We start from the raw sequence: 21,428 nt of genomic DNA, 5'->3' as shown, positions 1-21,428 counted from the left end.
CAATCCCATTTGATTTCTACATGATTAATATTTTCGAGATGCCCCTACACGGGACAAGAATATTGTCAATAAAAATATTGTCAAGACTGCTTCAATACGTCAATCCCATTTGATTTCTACATGATCAATATTTCCAAGATACCCTTACACGATGAATATATTGATCAATAATCGATTTATTGACAATATTTCTACACGTGTAGGGTCTGCTTTACACCATCAATATAATGATCAATGATCGATTTATTGACAATATTTCTGCTCGCGTAGGGTCCGCTTAATGCAGTACAGTTTGTTGGTTGGAAACAATCACATTTGATTTTACCCTATTTGTTTACTATTTTCAAACACGGGCTCTGCACGAGACAGCAATTTTGTAGCGGACCCTACACGAGCAGAAATATTGACAATAAACCAATAATTGATCAATATATTGATCGTGTGAGGGCATTTTGAAAATATTGAATCTGTAGAATTTTAATGGGATTGACATATTGAAGCAGTCTTGACAATATTTTATTGACAATATTCTTGTCTCGTGTAGGGTCCGCTTGTCAATAAATATTTTGACAAGACTGCTTCAATTCATCAATCTCATTTAAATTCTACAGAATCAATATTTTCAAGATGACCTTACACCATCAATATATTGTTCAATATAGATTTATTGTCAATATTTCATGAGCAGAGATATTGACAATAAAACAATTATTGATCAATATATTGATGGTGTGAGGGGATCTTGAAAATATTGATGCCATAGAATTTAAATGAAATTGATGTATTGAAGTAGTCCGTAAATATTTTTATTGGCAATATTCTTGTCTCGTGTAGGGTCCGCTTTACATATTCCATATATTGATCAATATTTCGTTCATTATCAATATTTCTACCACTGGAAGCTCTTGCAATACAAATTTTCGGTACGACGATACCTATTTCTATTTTGTTATTATTATTGTAATCTGAGTTTATTTTCTTTTCAGGTACTCAGAATTACAAAAAATGGTGTTATCGTGCAGGTGGACTATACATATGTTACAATTCCTATCAAAATATGTATGAAATTTTAATATTTACTTATTGTTGTAATAAAGTTTGGTATAATATATTCATGACTTTTTCTCTTTATTTACGTGTATTTCAAAAATTATTTTCCAATATTTTACAATTAATAAACTTATTGAAACACAATGCAGTTTTTTATAACAGACCACAGACAGACAACAGGACACACGCTACATTGCGTGTCCTCAAATAATCACCATGAGCTTGGTTCGAAAATCCATAGTGGTTATTTGGGGACACAATGTGGGGTGTGTCCTATTACCTCATCTGTGATCTGCATAATACAATATTCAACAATCTTTCATATCACACAAAAGGTGGAATTCAATGCTAAATCACATGATTTTTACATATGTTTTAATGCAATTCAAAAGCACACCACGTAACTACTATTAAAAAACTTTATAAAAGATACGGGAGAAATCACGTAAGTATTACGTGAAAATCCGGTGGAACGATAATTCATTTTTTTTTAAATAAAAGTTTCCAACGCATCATATAGGTTCTATTGAGTTACTTAATAAAAAATACGTGAAAAGTCACTTAAGTATTACGTGAAATACGGGTGAGTGTTCATGAGTTCATTCTGTGTTATCTATGGTCCACCTAAGTGTTAAGTGAAAAGTGCGATGGAAAAAAATCACATATGTTTTCACATAGCATTAACGTGTGGATTATTTTGAGTGTAGAGTAGTAAATGTTGAAATGGCCGAGTAATGAACAGAAGAGAAAGACCTCAAAGAGAATCTCATTGTTACTTACGTCCATTTGAAAAAGTACTCGAGTATTCTCTTTGGTCAATACAATTTTTTTCCATTACGCGTACAATACTTTTGTCAATATTCTCTAGTATTGACAAAAATATTGAACGTGTAAGGGCCGCTTCGTCCGACAAACAACTTTCGTTAGTCCGATGCGTTTGATGTCGGATCGAATTAACGATATTGTCGGACGTCGCACCCCTCGGAGTAACATCAGATTAAGTAAACAAGAAATTATCAGCTGATCAGAAACGTCTCATTGAGGTCTTGTCGCCCGGTCTCACGAACACTACTGCAGCTTCCTGGTTGAAAACAATCCCATTTGATTTTGCCGTCTTTGTTTATTATTTTCCACCAGCTAGTGATGTAGTGTTTGTGTCATGTTACGTGTACGTACATGAGCCGTAGAAAAGTCTATGGATTGCCTAATTTTGGTTCGATTCCGTCGCATGCTAATCTTCGGTGAAAAGTACAATAATTTATAAAATAAATGATAAACTAAGTCCACTATGCCTCTAGTTGTCATTACCGGATTTCCTGCTAGTGGAAAATCCTTTCGTGCTGCGCAGATTCAAAAATTCTTCGAAAAACGTGGTATAACTGTTCATTTAGTGTCGGAATGGAATTGCATTCAACTTGCCGGTTATAGCAAAAATGAACACTTCCGTGACTCGCAAAAGGAGAAACTTGTTCGTTGCAACGTAAAATCAGAAGCTATTAGACTACTGACCAAAGATGATTTGGTGATTGTAGACGGAACAAATTACATAAAGGGGTTTCGATACGAGATCTATTGCGCTAGTAAAGCCTCTCGAACAACTCAGTGTACAATATATTGTGCTATCACCCAAGGCCAGGCCTGGGACTTTAACCAGACAGAAAACAAAGGAGGGGAAAGTTATCAGCGGGATGTTTTTGATGCTCTCTGTCTCAGATACGAGGAGCCTCAGGCGAACAATCGCTGGGACAGTCCACTCTTTACTATTTTCCCGGAAGAGGAATTGGATGAAGACAGTATTTTTAACGCATTGTTCAAACAAAAGGCATTAATTCCGAACTTGTCAACACAGAATGTAGGTATTTCTAAACATGTTTTCTGAAGCAAATCAATAATAGTCTGCTACTAGACCTTTTCACTTGAATTTTCAAAAACTAACTATACTGCCCATAATCGCAAGTCAGTCCCATGTTCTATGGGATTCCTTATCTACATGGGACTGACTTGCGATTATGGGCAGTATAATTGTAATCGTAATTTATTAATAAATCGCACGGTAACCTGTTGGTTTTGCCATTACTCAGGTCAAGCATAGATTTTATGATTCTCGCTCTTGAAATTTATTGGCTTTCGGTTTAAAAAAATACATTTCTTTTTAGAAAAGGTCTGTAGGATTAATTTGATTGTTTCTCAGTTCTTTCAATATGAATGATATCTTATATATTTCTCTGCATAGCCTCCCCTCAGTTCAACAAATTTTTTGTTCGAAATGGACAAGATAACGCAGGATATTATTGACGGAGTGCTGTCGGCACAGAAACTAGGGTTGATTGGTTCGGTAAAAGTAAACAACGCATCGCCAGTAGACGTTCCATCAGATATGAATGCTTCACAACTGAACCGTCTCCGAAGACAATTCCTCAGCTATATGAAACTACATACTACAAGCAACACGACGCTCGAAAATATTCCTTCAATGTTTGTACAATTCGTAAATTCAAATTGTCGACAATACTAATAAAAGAGTATAACAAAGGCAGATATTTTGACAGTACGCTGCTAATTTCTGTGCACGCTACTCGCTTTCTGGTTTCTTGCAAACCAAGTATATGCTTTTATACTCACTTTGGTGCATGGAACTAGGATTTTGCGCATATTTGGTAGGTAGGTCGGTCCTATTTTTCTGAAATAATCAGCTGGAATCAAAGTGATTTCAATTAATATCGCATCCTTACCAGAATATTGAATCCACATGATCGTACAATAATGATTAAATCCTCATAGGTTGGTTCAATACTATTCTCGTGTGGTACGTCACTGAAATGGTATAGGAGTGGCCCTAAATTAATCCAAATTCCACCAGGCTTGAGAATGCCATAGATAAGTTCCACAAACTCAATTATATTGTTCGCACAGTCGATGAAAAAACATGTCGCGATGCAATCCCAGTAATTCATATCCCTGTAAACCTGTAGAATAAACTACATATAAAATCGTTTTAATTGATTTTTCCCAAAAACATGCCTGTAAGAAATCACCAGCGACCATGTTCATGGTGCCTTTTGGTGGAAATTTCGTTGGGCTCACGTCTGGAAATGTGATAGGCTCGATTTGATTGTTTCTACAGAGATTATTTACATACTGATGCACCCAAGGATAAAACGTGCACTGATTCTCGATCACGCATCTGAAAGTAGGTATGGGTTAAATAATGAAGACCGCCTTAGGGATGATCCATAAATGACGTAGCATTTTTTGAGTGATTTTTAACACCCCCTCCCCCATCGTAGCATTTCGTCACAAACCTCTAAACACCCCCCTGGTAATTACGTAGCTTGACGGTAACTCTGCCCCCCCCCCCCCCATTTCCCCGTACATTTTTTAAAAATTCTATTCTATTCCCCTTTGAAAAAGCTACGTAGCATGACATGACCCCCTACCCCCCTGTCGTCACACATCATCACAAAATACAAAACTCCCCCCTCCCCCATATAATGCTACGTCATTTATGGATGATCCCTTAGCAAGGTAGATGATACCTGTTCAGAACGAAATTGGAAGCAATCAGCATAAATAGAGAGAACTCGTTTCCCTCGCAGTAGTACCCACGGTAGGCGATTTCATAAATAAGTCTGCCGAGCCCAGCACCAGGCACCAAAATTTTTATATCCTCAGCGTTACTATTGATATTAGGTAGCACATTTAGTAACAAGCATGTTTAAAAATTTCCATACCCATACCATTTTTGAGGGTTGAAAAAACTAGTTATTTCATCAATTATCGGTGTGTAGCACTGATCCCTTTCAGATTGTCCTTCGATACTCCAATCACGAAATATCTGTTTGAGCGTCACTTGTACCTATTTAATGAGATAAAGAGAATATTAGTTTCATTACATTACTCTGCATTTAAGCAGCAGGTCTTCTTAGATTTCTTCCCTAACAAAATGTATTGCTCTCACTAAAGCACACGGAATATCGAAATTTTTCAAATCAAAATGTTCTGAAAATTAAGTAAATAAATAAATTTTGAATACTTAAAATTTGAAACGATGGTAATAATTTTTTATTTTAATTTGGAAACAAGGAATATCGAAAAATATTTATCCTTCAAAATTCAGAAATTACAGAATGCAGAGTCAAAGATGAGTTTGAAAATTTCAAGAATAATGTTTTGAAAACTTGTGCATCCAATGCACTTTATATATTTCAATAACCAAAATCTGTAAAGTTTAAATTTTTTAGTTAGTTTAGGTGAAAAAATGGGGAGTTTGCGTTGCTTATCTATCCTTCCGGCCACCATATCGTATAGTAGATACACTTAATATGTGTATCTACAAATGCGATATGAACCTAGTGCAGAAAGTGCACTAATTACCTGACAATATTCTTTCATTTGATTGTCTACTCAGGAAATCATTTTCCGTACCCAAATATCACATGTGACGCCAGTGATAAATGGAGAAAACCACGAGGATGGTGGAAGAGCAGTGGGTTCAAGGCCAAGTGCTTCCTGGTTGGCACCAAAACGGTAAGCAAAGGGAAAGTAAGGGTTATGTTCGGGGTCTGGAAGAAGAGCATTTAGCATTTATTTTAATTTTTTTGTCTTTTCATTTGTTTCTCTTGCTACAAAATATGCAACTCGATGCAAGAGAACGTGATGGCCAAGGAAACGGGAAGCCAATAGCCCAAACAGATCAGGAACAGGAAGGAGGACTACGAACAAGGAAACAAATAACAGATGAGAAATCGTTTACTTATTTATTATAACTACGATACTAATCACAATTATTTTGCTTTTCTTGGTTCGTTTCAGCAAACCAAAATCTCTCTACTATCTCTTCATTTTCTGCCTCCGACTATCCTCTATGTAATGTATCTGAAACTTTTGGGACTGGTTACCAGCCGGCGCCTGCTTGTGGAAGAAACTGCTGTGCTATACGGACTAGCACATACCAGTTAGGTTTTGTAGGTCCTCATCTTGGCAGAGTCTAGATGGGTGGATGAACGTCTGCCAGGGTGTGGGCTGAGAAATGACAATGACAATTTAGTTAGTCTAGTATTTTCGATTCAGGCTAACGTATTGAGACGTATTTGTGTATTTTTTCACGAAATGACATGTATTTTGTGTATTGATGAGTATTGGTTATTTCTTTCAAAATTCTTACGTATTAGCGCATTAAAAACGTATTTGTGTATTGTTCACGAAATGCAATGTATTATGCGTATTGGTGAATTATTTCATAATTCTTACGGATTAGTGTACTAAAACGTACAGTTGTATGCACGCATTGTATTTTTGTTGAATAATCAATTGAAACCGAATGTTACTGAATTTTGACGTTTAAATGTTATTGTAGAATTCAAGTAGAATAATTTCATAAACGCAAATAATAAAATTAGTACAAATGGAATTACTACACTGAGGAAACTAAACATACGATATTCATAATATCTTTCGTATGAACGATTATTATGCGACCTAAAATTTATTTCATACGTCACGTATGATTTCCATAAGTTTGCTTACGGAATGTATACGCATTAGATATGAATTTCATACGATGCGATAATGAAAGTCTTGTGTGAAAAAAAAATCATACGCTTGCTGTATGAATCAAGCTTTTGACATCTTTCAAATCAGAACAAAATGGCGTTTGAACAGAAGCTGCTCGCTGATCTTCCAGTGCCGGTAGAAGCTTTATCTGTATTTAGAGGTAATTAAATGTGAAATAATATTTAAAAATTCAGCTCATATATTTGTATACAGAGTGTGGTTTAGATACTGTTGCTCTAATTACTTGGTCACGAGAGAAAATTTGCCAGGCGTTGTCTCGTGCCGATATTAATTGGAAATTCGACGTCATATGGACATAGATATCAGAGTGGCGTGAGCGAAACGTAAATTAAACAAATTATTATGTTTAATTCATCTAATTGTTGAGTTGAATGTTTTCCACAGAATCTTTCAAATGTAATAGTGCTTACTGGAGCGCATTCGATTGTGGACGAGGACGTCGATGCGAACACCAACGAGATCGACGCTAAAGAAGCGACTAACAATTCTACTGACAGCAATACTCAAGCAAATTCCAGTCTTGGCGTGGAAACTGGGAAAGTTGCTGAAAACGTATCTGACAACTCTGACACAAGCGAAATCGAACAAGTGATTCATTCCGAAGGTGAATGCTGTGGTGATAACAAGACCAGAACTGCAATCCAAAATAACGAACCGGATGCATCTGAGTCTGAAGAGGAGTTAACCGAAGAAGGCCATATTACCGATAGCCACAGTGAAGGACAGGTCAGGGAAGCAACGATCAACGACTTGGAAGAAGCAAGAGTGTTATCGCCGGAAGATTTGAAGAGTCATCTTAAACAGTCAGTTTTTGGGAAGAAGCTACTCCAGAAAGCAGATGATTTGGAGTTGTCAGCAGAAGGGCAAAAGTTTGTCACGGACGTTGTAGCGAAATACCACCTGTCGAGAAAGCGGAAGACAACAACGGAGCAATTGTCAGAGTATGCGTCAGCAATTATTAAGTTATTTAAAAAAGAACAAAAGGTATTCAATGTGCCAATATCACTTAGCTCATACTAACATTTTATTCATTTTGATAGGATACGTATTATATTCCGAAAAAAGGAAATCCGGGCGGCAAGCTATACAGTCGAATTAACTATATAAGGCAGAGCGATCGGAAAAAACAAAGTGGAAGAGAGTCGCCAATCAACATCCTCTGACATTTCGGAGATAATCAGTCCAGAAATTGTCAAAGCAGTTTCCTGGTTGCAGCTGAATCGACTTCCATGGGCTAGTGTTCTGTCCAACTGGGAAATCAGTTTCCCTGACAGAAAAGATTTCCTGAAAGACCAAAGGAAATTGTCAAAGCTGTTGAAGAAATATCCACATCTCGGAGACGAATTTGGGTATCAGCTGGTAAGTTTTAAGAGTTTCATGATCCCAAGAGAAACTTAATGTTTATATTTCAGCTTGACATCGATTACCAGTTGCTAGGATTTGGCGATCCTTCCGAAAGACAGACAAAGTGGGAACAGTTGCTGGAGCCGCTCGCCACGTACATTACATAACACGGAAAAGACGTGTCGGTTACAGAATTATTGCCTGTAATCAGAGATGGTTTGCTCATCAGTGTTCGTTGAGAGAAAAGAGCTATCACACGCTACACACGTATTTTCATTGAGAGTGCGAGTGCGCGCCGGTAGGTCTCTTACACACAATGCCATCGCACGATCTCGGGCATCTCACACAGCTCGCTTCAGAACTGTGCACAGGCAAAATAAAATGATAAAATCAGTTCTCACACAACTGAAATAGACAAAGAAATGTGTACGCAGCTCGCACAGCTCTGCGTAGTTTACAGTTGTATGCGCAGAGCTATGCACAGTGTTATGAGTGAGCAGAATTGAAATAAAGCACGTTTAAAGAGGCAACATTATTTGATATATTATATGACACGTAGAGATCTATATTGGTAATTGGCATCCACATCAAAGATTTTCTTCTTTAACAAAATAGTCAACTTCGTATTCATTGTTTGAATATCATGTTCAATGTTGATATTTTTGAAATTCAACTTCTGAGAACAAAAAAGCAACACATTTTTTTTAATGGCCCGCCTCTTACCCCCACACCAAAAAGCTCACAAACGGAGCCCCCTGGTAGTGGACACATCAGTTCTCAGCGTACAAAAAAAAAGGTCAGCACAACAAAACAAAGTTACGAATCGCGGAAACGCTGAGAACAAAAAAAAACAATACGAGACCGACAAAACACAAAATTTGACAAGAAGCTACGGCGAGTACCTAGCGGAAAAGAATCCTTTTAAGGGTCCCATCGTAGCTTTGCAGGAAGCTCATAATAATTTAAATTTATTTATTACTTATTGCTAGAAAAAATGCATTTATCAATTGTTTTTATTTAAAAAAATGTTAACCAATTATAGCTAAAGGAATAAGCTCGATTGGTGGTGAACGAAGTTTATATTAAAAATTCTCCTATTTTATTTTTTAAAATTAGTTTCAATTTTGCTTGGAAACGAGTGCGACATGTTATTTGCTTTAAATCAGTAGGAAGCTAGTTGAATAACTTAGGTCCGATGAAAGAAATGCGTCTTTGACCAAGGTTCGTGGATACTCTGGAGTATAATAAATGATTGGCTTGTCTGGTGCTGTGAGTTCGAATTCCTGTCGTAAATTCTAGATTATTATGAGCAATAGTATTATGCAAAGCATTGTGGATGTACATTATTGTTTGGTAGTTAGTCAACCCAAGCAAAAGTAAAATGTTATGGGCATTATTATTGTATAACAAAATAGTAGGGTACATAAATGGTTTTTTATAAATAATTTTAAGACATCTGTTTTGAAGCGTTTGTAGCTTTTTCAGATTCGAAATACTGGCACGGCCCCACACAGATACAAGGTAGTTCAGCAATGAGTGGATGTGCGCATAATAAAATTTTAGAAGTACATGCTGGGGAACAAAAGAGCATACTTTACGCATAGCCCCACATAACGATGCAACTTTTCTCTCTATAGATGTTATATGCTCAATCCAGGAGAGTGTGGGGTCTAAGTGAAGTCCTAAATATTTGAAGCAGTTAGTTTCCTGAATTACAGACTGTCCCATTCTTGGGTCTGGATGCACGCCTATAGCTCTTCTAGATGAACGAAACAGCATATATTTAGTTTTTGATAGGTTCAAGGAAAGAAGGTTTTCGTTGAAATAGGTCGTTAGTGTTTTTAAATCCGATTCAATGTCGCGTACAATATCCAGGCAGTTGTTGTTCGGGTAGAACAACGCGGTGTCATCCGCGAAAAGACGAGGAGTCCCTTTTAACCCGAGTCTACCTAGGTCATTGATATACAATAAAAATAACAGTGGCCCAATATTACTGCCTTGGGGCACTCCTATTTCTATTGGTCTATAAGAGCTACACGAGTCTCCAATAGATACGAATTGGTTCCTATGCGACAGATAGCTACGAATAATATGATTTGATAATCCTCTGATACCATAGCATTCTAACTTCTTAAGCAGGATTGAGTGATCCAGAGTATCGAATGCTTTTTTTTAGGTCCAGAAAAAGGGCACCAACAATTCTTTTGCTATCAATTTGACTAATGATGGAGTCAATTAGTTCGGTCATTGCAATTAAAGTGCTGCAGCCCTGTCTGAACCCATACTGGTAGTTGTAAATTATGTTGTGTTTGTTCAAAAACTCGAGTAGTCGAGTGATGAGCAATTTCTCAAGAATTTTATTGAAAACGCACAATGTTGAAATTGGTCTATAGTTGGAAGGTTGGTTTGGATCACCAGCTTTGAAAATTGGAATTACTCGGGCTATTTTTAAACAGTCTGGGTACCTGCCGGTTTGAATTATTAAATTAAAAGCTTTGGTTAGGATATTTGCAAAAGTGGTACAGTTACTCTTAAGAACACTAGCGGGGATCTTATCAGGACCACAACTGTTATTTTTTTCGAGGTCTTTAATCAAAAGGATCACTTCGTTTATGGTTGCAGGACGCAAGAAGATTGTTTCTTGGACGTGTTGTATATTTGTAATAGGATTTGAGTTGGGACTCGTGGGAATATTGTCAGACAAATTTTTGCCAATACTAGAGAAATATTCGTTGAAAACATTACATACTTCTTTAGTCTCAGTGACTCTGATATCATTGGAAATTAGGCTGATGGGAACATCCGACTTTGAACGACCAAAAATGGTATTAATATTTTTCCAAAGTTTTGAATGAGTTGTGTTGGATAGAAGGTTTTCAAAGTAGGCCTTTTTGCACCGCTTTTTCATTACATTAACTTTTTTAGTTATGTGTTGCAGAAGAGCTTTGAGGTTTTCATCATTGGGGTTATTTTTTACTCGTTTCAGATAATTACTTTTGTTTTTAATCAGTGTCCACAAATCGAAATTGATCCAGGGGCAAAAAACGCCTTTGCATTTAAAAGTTTTGGAGACCGTTCTAGTGTTTTCCGCAAGTAAAGAATTGTAGGTTGTGATGATATTTGTAAGACATACATCTACATCATCAATCAACTCGATGTTTTCTATGAAATTTTGGAAGTCGTTATTGAGTTTTTCATGATTGATTATTGATTTAGTAAAATTAACGGGTTCTCTTTTTACTGCAAGTTTATATGAAGATATAATTTGAACGTGATCACTAACTATGGTGTAAACCGTGTCGTTTCGTAAGCGAGCAGCATCCTCCAGTCTACAAACAACGTGATCAAGAATATTTGAACTATCTGGGCGGGTCGGAAATGTGTTCGTACATATGAAATCATACGATTCCAGGAGAGTTTTATAACGTGAGACGACATTGTTATTCGATAGGTTAACCGGTATATTGAGATCTCCTACAATGAAACAGGGGCGCGAATTTGAAGCGGAAGCAAGAACACTTTCAAGCTTGGTAAGGAATTGACCAATATCGTAAGATGGAGTGCGATAAAAACAATGCACATCGAAATAATGTTGCATTATGCAGAGTTCGATGTGAGCATGATGAAAGCCGTTAACAACAGTGTTCAGCACTACTCTATGAGAAATATTCTTCCTGACGTAGATAGCTACTCCACCGTTCGATTGTTCTCTACAGGAAAAAAATCCCATTATAGCCCCTAATTTTAAAGATATCTTCATTGCCCGACTTGATCCACGTTTCCCCGATAACAAGCACATCAATTAATTTATTGCAACGATCCAATGTTTGCAAGATTTGATCAAATTTACAAAGCTCATTCATACCCCTTATATTCCATTGCAAAATATTTAGCGATTTACTATTATTCATTGAAACACTCGCATTATAACTGTCTATATCATCGTGAAAGAAATTTTCTATATAAGCCATTGAAATGAAATGTAAATTATATGTAAAAGAGCAAAATGTTATAAAAGCAAGAAGCACTATTCCCTCGGGATATTGTTTGTTCGTTTTCTTTTGGGTGATGGAGAAATATTCGCAGGTAGCGAGTCTGCAGCGTCAGAAGAACCATTTGAGTATAGGCTAGTTATGCGGTTTAGATCATTCCGGTTATTTTGCTAAATCTTAATGAAAAATTAATCAGCACTTTCCCCTAACAATGATAACTGCTTTGCGTTTACATCACACAAATTACAACATGCAACTTTAACAAGTTTTCCACTTCCGTTATCAATCTGCTTTCTCGAAACAGAAGTTCTCGACCACACTTTCTGGCAGGAGCGGATCTAGAAAAAAATTTCGAGGGGGGGGGGGGGTCCGAAATTTTGATTTTTGAATGAACATTGTACAATACGTTATGTGTAACAACCTCATTTAATGAAAACCAGTTTTGGTGGTCAAATTTGGTTTGCAATGATTTTAAGTTTGAAACTAATATAAAATCGAAACTCATATTCAAAATTTCTCACCAAGTTGAAAATTTTCGGAGGGGGTCCGGGCCCCCACACCCCCCCCCCCCCCCTCTGGATTCGCCACTGTTTTCTGCTAACATGCTCTTCGCCATTTTCACATCAGACAAAACGCACGCATTTACCTGATTGCTGCTGTTTACTCGATGAGATCAGTTTGCATTGAAAACAGAAGAGTTCAGCTGACTGTGCGCAGAAAACTGTGCACAGAGAAGTTTCCATGAGCACGCAGAGCATGCTGCTGTGCTTTCGCATATTTACGAAAGATAAGCTATAGAGAACATCTCACAGTACAGCAGCACTCATAGAAGATTTTCTACCGCTCACACAATATTGCCCTCGCGCAGTATTATCCGGTTTGTAAATGAGTGGGCTTCGCAGTGGTAGAAGTGAGAAACAGAGCTGCGCGCACAATTTATGGAAGATGTGCGAGAGTGCGCATATATGATGTGCGCCATGCCATCTCTGCCTGTAATAACCAACGCTGAACACTCGCTGGGTTAGTATGGAAATTCATAAGACATTTTATTATTTTAGTTTATTTCCCCATTCATATTTCAGATTCGCGGTTGCTTGCAATCCTCAGAGGATTAAACACAGTATTGATCCCTGTGAAAGCTGCTAATGGGTTCAAGCCAACCATAGCTACAGTAGAGTGACACATTTTATATGTTTAAGACGAAAGAAGAAGCATTAAAGGAATTGGATAAGCTAAACAGTGATGAGCAAGACGGAATTGCCCCCTTAAAGTTGATAGCGTTAGCAGAGAATAACGTATTTGCATTCAGGGAGTGCATTGTTGCCTTTGGAAGAAATCATTATGTGCTACCGAGCGTCGTGAGACGATTGGACGTGTTTGTTAAAATCTCCTTAGTACTCGGGTTGCCAACATCGAAAATTTCTAAACTGATTTGGGAATTTGTACTGAAATTTGTATATGGAACTGAAAAAACCAGCTCGTACGCATCGGTGAGAAAATTGATCAAATTTATTGAACCATGAACGTAGCATGCTGCACAGCAGACTGCCTAGCGCAATTCTCATCGGTGGATACATTTTTAGTACACCTTGATGAACACAAACCACCATCATACTTTCAATACCGCTGTCCGTTTCCTGGATGTCCTCAGCTTTTCGTCAAGACATACCCGTTCAAGCGTCATTTCAAACAACATCGTTTTCCGTCAAGCAAAGGTCAAAGATTGCTGCTTTCAGAAGATTCACCCTGTACCAGTAGGTCAATCGATTCAAATGAATCTTGTCTTTTACCTGAAAAAATTCAAAGAGTAGATGATAATAATATTAATGTTTTCCAAAATGTTAGAGTAAATTGCCAAGAAATCAAAGAATCAGCTGTATCATTCACTCTTAACTTACACAAAAAGACAAATTTTTCTAGACAAGATGTTCACGAAATACAAGAAGCAACTCAAGAAATGTGCACAAAGTTTGCTGACTATATTCAATCATTGAACGTTAAATCGGATAATCCTGATACAGTCTTTTATTTGGAAACTTGCTTAAATTCTATGAAATCATCGTTTCAATTCATAAACAGCGATTATAAGTTTTTTAAATTATTGAACGATCGAGGTATATTTGAATTACCGACAGTAATCGAACTAAACGATGATGAATGCAAAAACGTTGATGACCCTGAGAAAGAAAGTCGCAAGCCTTACCTAGTATTAAACCCAATCAAATTTCAAATCAAAAAGTTTTTCGAAACACCAGATTTATTAGACAGAACCATTGAATGAATAAAATCATTAGAGCAGTCACCTCCAATAACTCATTACGTAAATAGTAGAGTATGGAAAGCAATAAAGGAAAAATATTCTAGTAAGCAAGACAATAGTTATCTTATCCCACTCTGGATATACGCTGACGAATTTGAAATAAACGATGCACAAGGGCCTCACAACAAAGTTGATTCGGTGTGTGGAATATATTACACATTTCCCATACTACCACAAGAACATGCATCTAAGTTGTGTAACATTTTTGTTGCTGGGATTATACGGAAGATAGCCATTCAAAGCTCAGGAGTTGATAAATTAATAGAAAAGATAATAATCCCGTTCAGTAGTCTTGAAGAAGAAGGAATAGTAATGCAATTGAAAGGAGTTGAAGTTAATATTAGATTCATCCTTTGTTTGTTTCAAGGGGATAATTTGGGGGTTCACTCGCTGCTTTCTTTGTCAAGCAGTTTCAACGCAACATACTACTGTAGATTTTGCCGTAAACCTAAGTGTGAATTGCAAAAGGATTGCATAGAATACACTAATAGCTTGCGAACAATCAATAACTACAACGAAGATGTTGAAATTAGTAAACATTCTGAAACAGGAATAACTGGACGATCAAAATTCAATGATTTGCCTTCGTTTCATGTAATCAAGAATACGAGCGTAGATGCAATGCATGATTTATTTAATGGAGGTGTCTGTAAATATGGATTGACTTGTGCCTTGAATTATTTTATTTATAAAAAAAAATATTTTACAATAGTTGACTTAAACATGCGGAAACATTTTGTAGGTCAATCGTCTGTTGATCCTGGATTGCGACGTATACCAGACTTCAGCGAGTCTTACAACAAAAAGACCAAGTCTAAGACTGTTACAATGAGGACAACATCTGACGAAATGCGTGCACTTTGTCATAACTTTCCATTCATTGTAGGACAATTCATCCCTACTGATGATGCAGTTTGGGAATTTTGTAAAATTTTAATCACAATGGTTGATAAGATACTTTCCAAAGCATTTACTAGCAATGACATAAACGAGCTAAGAGAAATTATAAAATCGCACCATCGTTTGTACATGAAGCTATTCGATGAGCATTTGAAACCAAAACATCACTTTCTGGTTCACTATCCAAAAGTCATAGAGGACAGTGGTCCTGTTGTTAATATGATGTGTTTCAGAAATGAATCGAAACATCAGGGTTTCAAAGAGTATTCCCACATAATTACTTCTCGGGTAAACATTGGCTACACATTATGTGTTAAAGCGTGTTTACAGTTTTCGTATGATTTAGATAACAAATCATTCTTGAAATGCGAATTGAATGGTACTTTCAAATCATATACATTTATAACTAGGCCATATATACAAAACCTTGATACAACACATCCGTTCGAAGTAAATGAACTTATCAATTTTTCTGCATCTTGTACTTACAAAGGCACGCTATTCAAGACAGGTCAATTTATAACTAAACTGATAGAATCAGACAATCAATTATTAGAAATTGAAGAATTCATAGAGCGCAATGGAGAATTTTTTGTGATTGCTAGAAAATGGATAACCGGCGCTTACGACCAGCATTTTTTGGCGACTCAACGAACGAATTCAATGATCATTGTTAGTATTGATACAATTAACGGCCCACCATTCTTTGTTCATCATATCAACAAAAATTATTATTTTAGACCTAAGCAAAATTTCAATGCGCCTCTATAGATTTAATTAGCTTTTAAGTTTAGAAATAAATATGTATATTATATCCCACTGTTTCACTTTATTTAAAAGAATATAAAAAACAACACTCATCAAATGAGAGTTGTTTTATATAATAATTGTAATAAATATTATAAATAATATAAAACAAGTCATAGAGGACATAGCTATTCATATTGAATTTCATAACAGATCCGAATAAATATTATATTGCACTGCTTCGTTATTCATACGATTGTAATATGATATTCATGCTGAAAATCATTTTTCATACGATGCGTTTATGAAATTCATAAGGATATATTGCAAAAATCATATATCCAAAGTAGATGCCGTCATTATGCAGTCGTATGAAATCCGTATTAAATTCGCTTGGTTAAATTTCATAAGCATTTATTATGATTTTCGAAAGATTTATTTCTTCAGTGTAGTGATTTTTCAAGATTAACGAACAATTAAGCATTATGCCAAATTTTATTATTTAGAGAATTAGAATTTCTAATTAGGCTTACCCAATGATAATTTTTGAGCAACGCGGTATTATATTTAATCACTGCAGTATTATCTAAATTTATTTCAAAAATTGAGATGCATCTCAGTAAAATTGAGATGCTCCTAAGTAAAATCAGCCAAAATTAGGTAATACTTTCATGGAAATATTTAAGAGATGGCACTGCTTCAGTGGTGGCTATGGGGAATTTAAATGTATGGGAAAGATATTAAAACTTGGGATTTTGGAGAAACTATAATATTGTGGCTGTAAAATGAATACACATTTGATGCAGAAAAAATATGGGAACAGTTTGTAGAAGTTTATTTAGATACTTACTTGAAAATTTTCATATAAAAACTAAAAAAACTGTTCGCGCCCTTACATTTTATTCATTGGTTTCCACCAAGAAAAGTTGAAACTCTTTCTCTCACAACTCTCTGTTTCACTCGTTTTGACAGCAGATTCCCTGCTCATCGCAATCGGAATGTTTTCTTTTAGAATGTAAGCGCGAATGTAACAACCGATTCGAAAACCGATTAATTCAGGATGGGTTGTTGCCTTCGGTTGGAATTCCATCATAAATCAGCCCATATTCCAAATCTCATTCCGAATGTAATTTACTGGGATGAGGATATTTTATGGTACGGACATCTATGCGTCGTCATAAAGAAGCTCTAGTTTCATGAATATTGCCGCAAGATGTTTAAAATATGGAAAATCGCACCCTATCATATAACGTAAGCAGAAACGACATAAACTACTCAATTGAGTAGTTTATGTCGTTTCTGCTTACGTTATATGATAGGGTGCGATTTTCCATATTTTAAACATCTTGCGGCAATATTCATGAAACTTGAGCTTCTTTATGACGACGCATAGATGTCCGTACCATAAAATATCCTCATCCCAGTAGATTACATTCGGAATGAGATTTGGAATATGGGCTGATTTATGATGGGATTCCAACCGAAGGCAACAACCCATCCTGAATGAATCGGTTGTTACATTCGCGCTTACATTCTAAAAGAAAACATTCCGATTGCGATGAGCAGGGAATCTGCTGTCAAAACGAGTGAAACAGAGAGTTGTGAGAGAAAGAGTTTCAACTTTTCTTGGTGGAAACCAATGAGTAGAATGTATGGGCGCGAACAGTTTTTTTAGTTTTTATATGAAAATTTTCAAGTAAGTATCTAAATAAACTTCTACAAACTGTTCCCATATTTTTTCTGCATCAAATGTGTATTCATTTTACAGCCACAATATTATAGTTTCTCCAAAATCCCAAGTTTTAATATCTTTCCCATACATTTAAATTCCCCATAGCCACCACTGAAGCATTGCCATCTCTTAAATATTTCCATGAAAGTATTACCTAATTCCTACTGGTTGTACTAGACTCGGATGCGTCACTAGAGCCTGAATTCTGGCAGAATCCACCCGGAATTCCAACTGGATTTAGAGTTATGGCTGAACTCATTCCTGCAAGTTGATCGGAAGCGACTCGTAATTCGGATTCTTGTGTTTTGTATTATTTTTTATTATTTTAATTATAGAGGTTTCAACCTTAGGGTCATTCGCCTCTTTTCTGGTTAGAGTAATTTCTTGTGGAAAAATCTCTAACCCTATTTGCGGGGTTGGGAATCGAACCCAGGTGAGCTGCGTACAATCTTGTGTTTTGCATTCTCAATTCATCGAGCGTTGGTTTCGATTCTATTCCCCCATCGAGTGTTGATTTATAATGCAACCTGTATATCTAAACAAAATGATCCATCGCAATGTAAACTTCGAACTTGCAAGATTTTAGAGCTTCACTATTTAGGGTAAACATTAAACATTGTTTATGTCGATAAAATGAGCGAATTCTTGATCAAAAATGTCCTACTGGTGCTGGTAGGAAGTTTCGGATTTATTTATGTTCACGTCCCCTGGGAGTATTTTCAAATGTACGGGATGTTTATTTCCATTAAAGATAATGGGATTGTTCCTCTGAATCAAACTAACAAGAATTCTGATTGATTTCTGTCTACTTGTCATTCTAATGATTCACCGATTCTGAATCTGTTTGCTGGGAGTCCCAATTCCGAGAAAAGTAAACAATCTAGCGTGAAAAAAACATACGCTATGTCATAATAAGAAATATACTGAATTAGTTTCATTTGGCATGAAATTAATGTAATATTTGTATGGCTTGTATCAACAGTGTATTACTTGACGAATTGGATTGTTATCGACGCATTGAAAAATATTTCCGGTAATAACGTATTTTTGTGCATTAGCGTATTTTCGACGTATTATCGACGTATTGAAAAATTCTTCCAGAAGTAACGTATTTTAGTGCATTAGTGTATTTTCGGCGTATTAAATGTATTAAGGTGTATTGAAGCATTTCTCGTGTATTTTTTCAATTGGGTATTTTCAATTCACTTTGAATGGGGAGTGAATTGCCCCTCGGCCACGTCTTCTTTCGGAAGGGAAGTAAAGCCGTTGGTCCCCGATCAATGAGTTAATTGATCGATATCTAGTCCAGATAGTGGAGTCACCTCTCTGGCGTCTGTAATAGACCTTTCTCGTCAAAAAATTTTATATGATAGGACGCTTCCTTTTTTATCCCCAATTCGTTACTGCCTATTGCCGCGATGATTTGGTACCTCTAACTATTGAAAAAATCAAAAATAGTGCAAGCTGCTCATTTAACCCCATATTCTGAATACCTATCTTGCCTTGTTTCTCCATATTTTTACACCATTTGGATGAATTTCCTGTGGGGAATACTAAAAGGATGCCAGATCTGCATATATATTAGTAAATCTGCAGATTTTGCATTTTCACTGCAGATCTTTTGCAGATTACAAATATTTAGCAGCACAAAGCCTATGCCAGCCAATTTATACACCAGCCTTCAACATTTTTGATCATTTAAATTATATACATACTACATTTCTACGTCGCATTTATTGAAGATTTTTGTAGCAATCTGCAGACTTTTATATTTTTACTGCAGGCTATTGTTTAAATAGACCTGGCATCACTGATACTGAAATGATTCATTCATATTCAGCTTTTTGTTGGTGGCTGCGTCCCCAAATGCGCACCCCACTTTGACAAGTCGTCCGTCCAATGTCAATTTTGACAAACCGTCCTTCAGATTCAATTTTTTGATCGTGGTAGGCGTTCACTTCTGCTCCCAACTAAAATTGAACGTCAAATATAAATAGTTTTTCAGTTGAAAAACTAAACTGATTTCGGTACGGATCCGCACAGTCAACTGTAGTCCCATTCAACAGCGGCACTTAACTCGAAATGTGGATACAGAACATCTGCTATTCAAAACTATTCGCTACTCGCAATCGGCATACAAAAATCGGTCGACCAATACGGCAATTAATCAGTCTTATCATGTAATTGGGCGATTAGCAAACTGAGTAAAACCAATCAGCGATACTCAATCTGAATAGTGGAGAAAATTTAAAAAAAAACAAGAAATCATCCCACATGAAATGACTAATAATAGCACACGAAACTTGCTTTTAAACTACCCGGAAAAGCATCTTCTAACGATACAGTACCTAAATCTAGACCTAAACAATGTTTGTTCACACCTGATTTTGAATACAAATTTGTAGCAAAATTTAGCACCAAGAATTGACAATTGTCAGCTACAGCTGCATCTGCGTTTACCGAAGAAATCGGTTGCAATTCACCTGACTTATTAGTTTCGACTAGATTGAGTATCGCTGATTGGTTTTACTCAGTTTGCTAATCGCCCAATTACATGATAAGACTGATTAATTGCCGTATTGGTCGACCGATTTTTGTATGCCGATTGCGAGTAGCGAATAGTTTTGAATAGCAGATGTTCTGTATCCACATTTCGAGTTAAGTGCCGCTGTTGAATGGGACTACAGTTGACTGTGCGGATCCGTACCGAAATCAGTTTAGTTTTTCAACTGAAAAACTATTTATATTTGACGTTCAATTTTAGTTGGGAGCAGAAGTGAACGCCTACCACGATCAAAAAATTGAATCTGAAGGACGGTTTGTCAAATTTGACAAGACTGATGATTTGTCAAAATTGACATTGGACGGACGACTTGTCAAAGTGGGGTGCGCATTTGGGGACGCAGCCACCAACAAAAAGCTGAATACCTGTCAAAAATATAGAGCATTGTATGAAAATGTATAACCTCACTTTTCTGACAGTTTCGGTGTGCTTGTTTACCTAAGACTTGTTTACACGGACTTTTAAAATTTACATTACTTGAATACTTTCGATGCTCTTTGAAAGAATATGAACTCAAGAGGGATGAGGATTGGAACAATGGTAACCTGGTTCATACATTGACCAATCGGCGCTGGATGTAAAACCCGGTGGCATATGCTGAATCGCAAGATCAAGCATTGGGCTATAAAACGATTGCTTTCTGGATGATGAATCCTTATCACATTTGTACACATTTGTTTGTTTGCTCGTGGGTTAATTCCAGCCCGGTGACAACTTGACAGATAGTGCTTGTTTCATATATGTACCACTAATTTGATGGTGGCGCTAGTATGCCTTCTCCGTACGAGTACCACGAACAACGAAACGAAATAGTTACAAGAGAAAAGCGTGTTTCGTTACGTGTGTTATGAACGCCGTCAATGTAGCAAGAACAACATTTAGAAAATGCGTATTCCAAAATGTGGATAAAGAAAACAATTATTAGAGAATAAATTTATCCCTAACTGGAAACTGTCAGCAAGGTACATAAATCTTATTATAAATTTAACTGGAAGTCGTTGGTTTTTTTATTGTTGTGTTAAGTGTGTAATCGGTAAATCATTTTTGTTTTTTGTCCGAGAAATGTGAATGAAAATCATTTTGACCAATGAAAGTAAATCACCAAGCGTAACAATTCGTGAACATATGACATCTTGTTTCAAATTGATTAAGAACGTCAAGAATTCTAGAATTTTGTTTGGGAATATAAACGAAATATGTGATAAT

General features: G+C 36.3%; 2 protein-coding genes across 2 annotated transcripts in view; one reads left to right on the top strand and one right to left on the bottom strand.

Moving 5' to 3' along the window:
* Window positions 1-2,144: 2,144 nt before the first annotated feature.
* LOC131689184 (protein KTI12 homolog) lies at window positions 2,145-3,582 on the top strand. The gene is made up of 2 exons (XM_058974097.1): window positions 2,145-2,902; window positions 3,284-3,582. The coding sequence occupies exons 1-2, from the start codon at window positions 2,339-2,341 to the stop codon at window positions 3,563-3,565; spliced, it is 846 nt and encodes a 281-aa protein (XP_058830080.1). The 5' UTR covers window positions 2,145-2,338; the 3' UTR covers window positions 3,566-3,582.
* Window positions 3,222-21,428, bottom strand: part of LOC131689183 (carnosine N-methyltransferase) — a 29,907-nt gene continuing 11,700 nt past the window's right edge. The window contains exons 3-7 of the mRNA XM_058974095.1: window positions 4,788-4,906; window positions 4,587-4,727; window positions 4,072-4,234; window positions 3,783-4,016; window positions 3,222-3,730 (exon numbers count right to left, since the gene is read on the bottom strand). Coding sequence (XP_058830078.1) covers window positions 3,623-3,730; window positions 3,783-4,016; window positions 4,072-4,234; window positions 4,587-4,727; window positions 4,788-4,906 — 765 coding nt within the window. The 3' untranslated portion in view covers window positions 3,222-3,622. The remainder of the gene's footprint in view (window positions 3,731-3,782; window positions 4,017-4,071; window positions 4,235-4,586; window positions 4,728-4,787; window positions 4,907-21,428) is intronic.

The sequence above is a fragment of the Topomyia yanbarensis genome, chromosome 3 (genome assembly GCF_030247195.1).
Source record: "Topomyia yanbarensis strain Yona2022 chromosome 3, ASM3024719v1, whole genome shotgun sequence".
In the NCBI taxonomy this organism is placed as follows: domain Eukaryota; kingdom Metazoa; phylum Arthropoda; class Insecta; order Diptera; family Culicidae; genus Topomyia; species Topomyia yanbarensis.
The sequence above is the reverse complement of the archived record's forward strand: the minus strand, read 5'-3'. Positions and strand labels throughout refer to the sequence as shown.

Excerpts from the sequence above, each read along its gene's own strand:
- LOC131689184 (XM_058974097.1), top strand. The coding sequence starts at position 2,339 with ATGCCTCTAGTTGTCATTACCGGATTTCCTGCTAGTGGAAAATCCTTT. Across the intron at positions 2,903-3,283 it reads CGAACTTGTCAACACAGAAT|CCTCCCCTCAGTTCAACAAA; the intron begins GTAGGTATTTCT and ends TTCTCTGCATAG.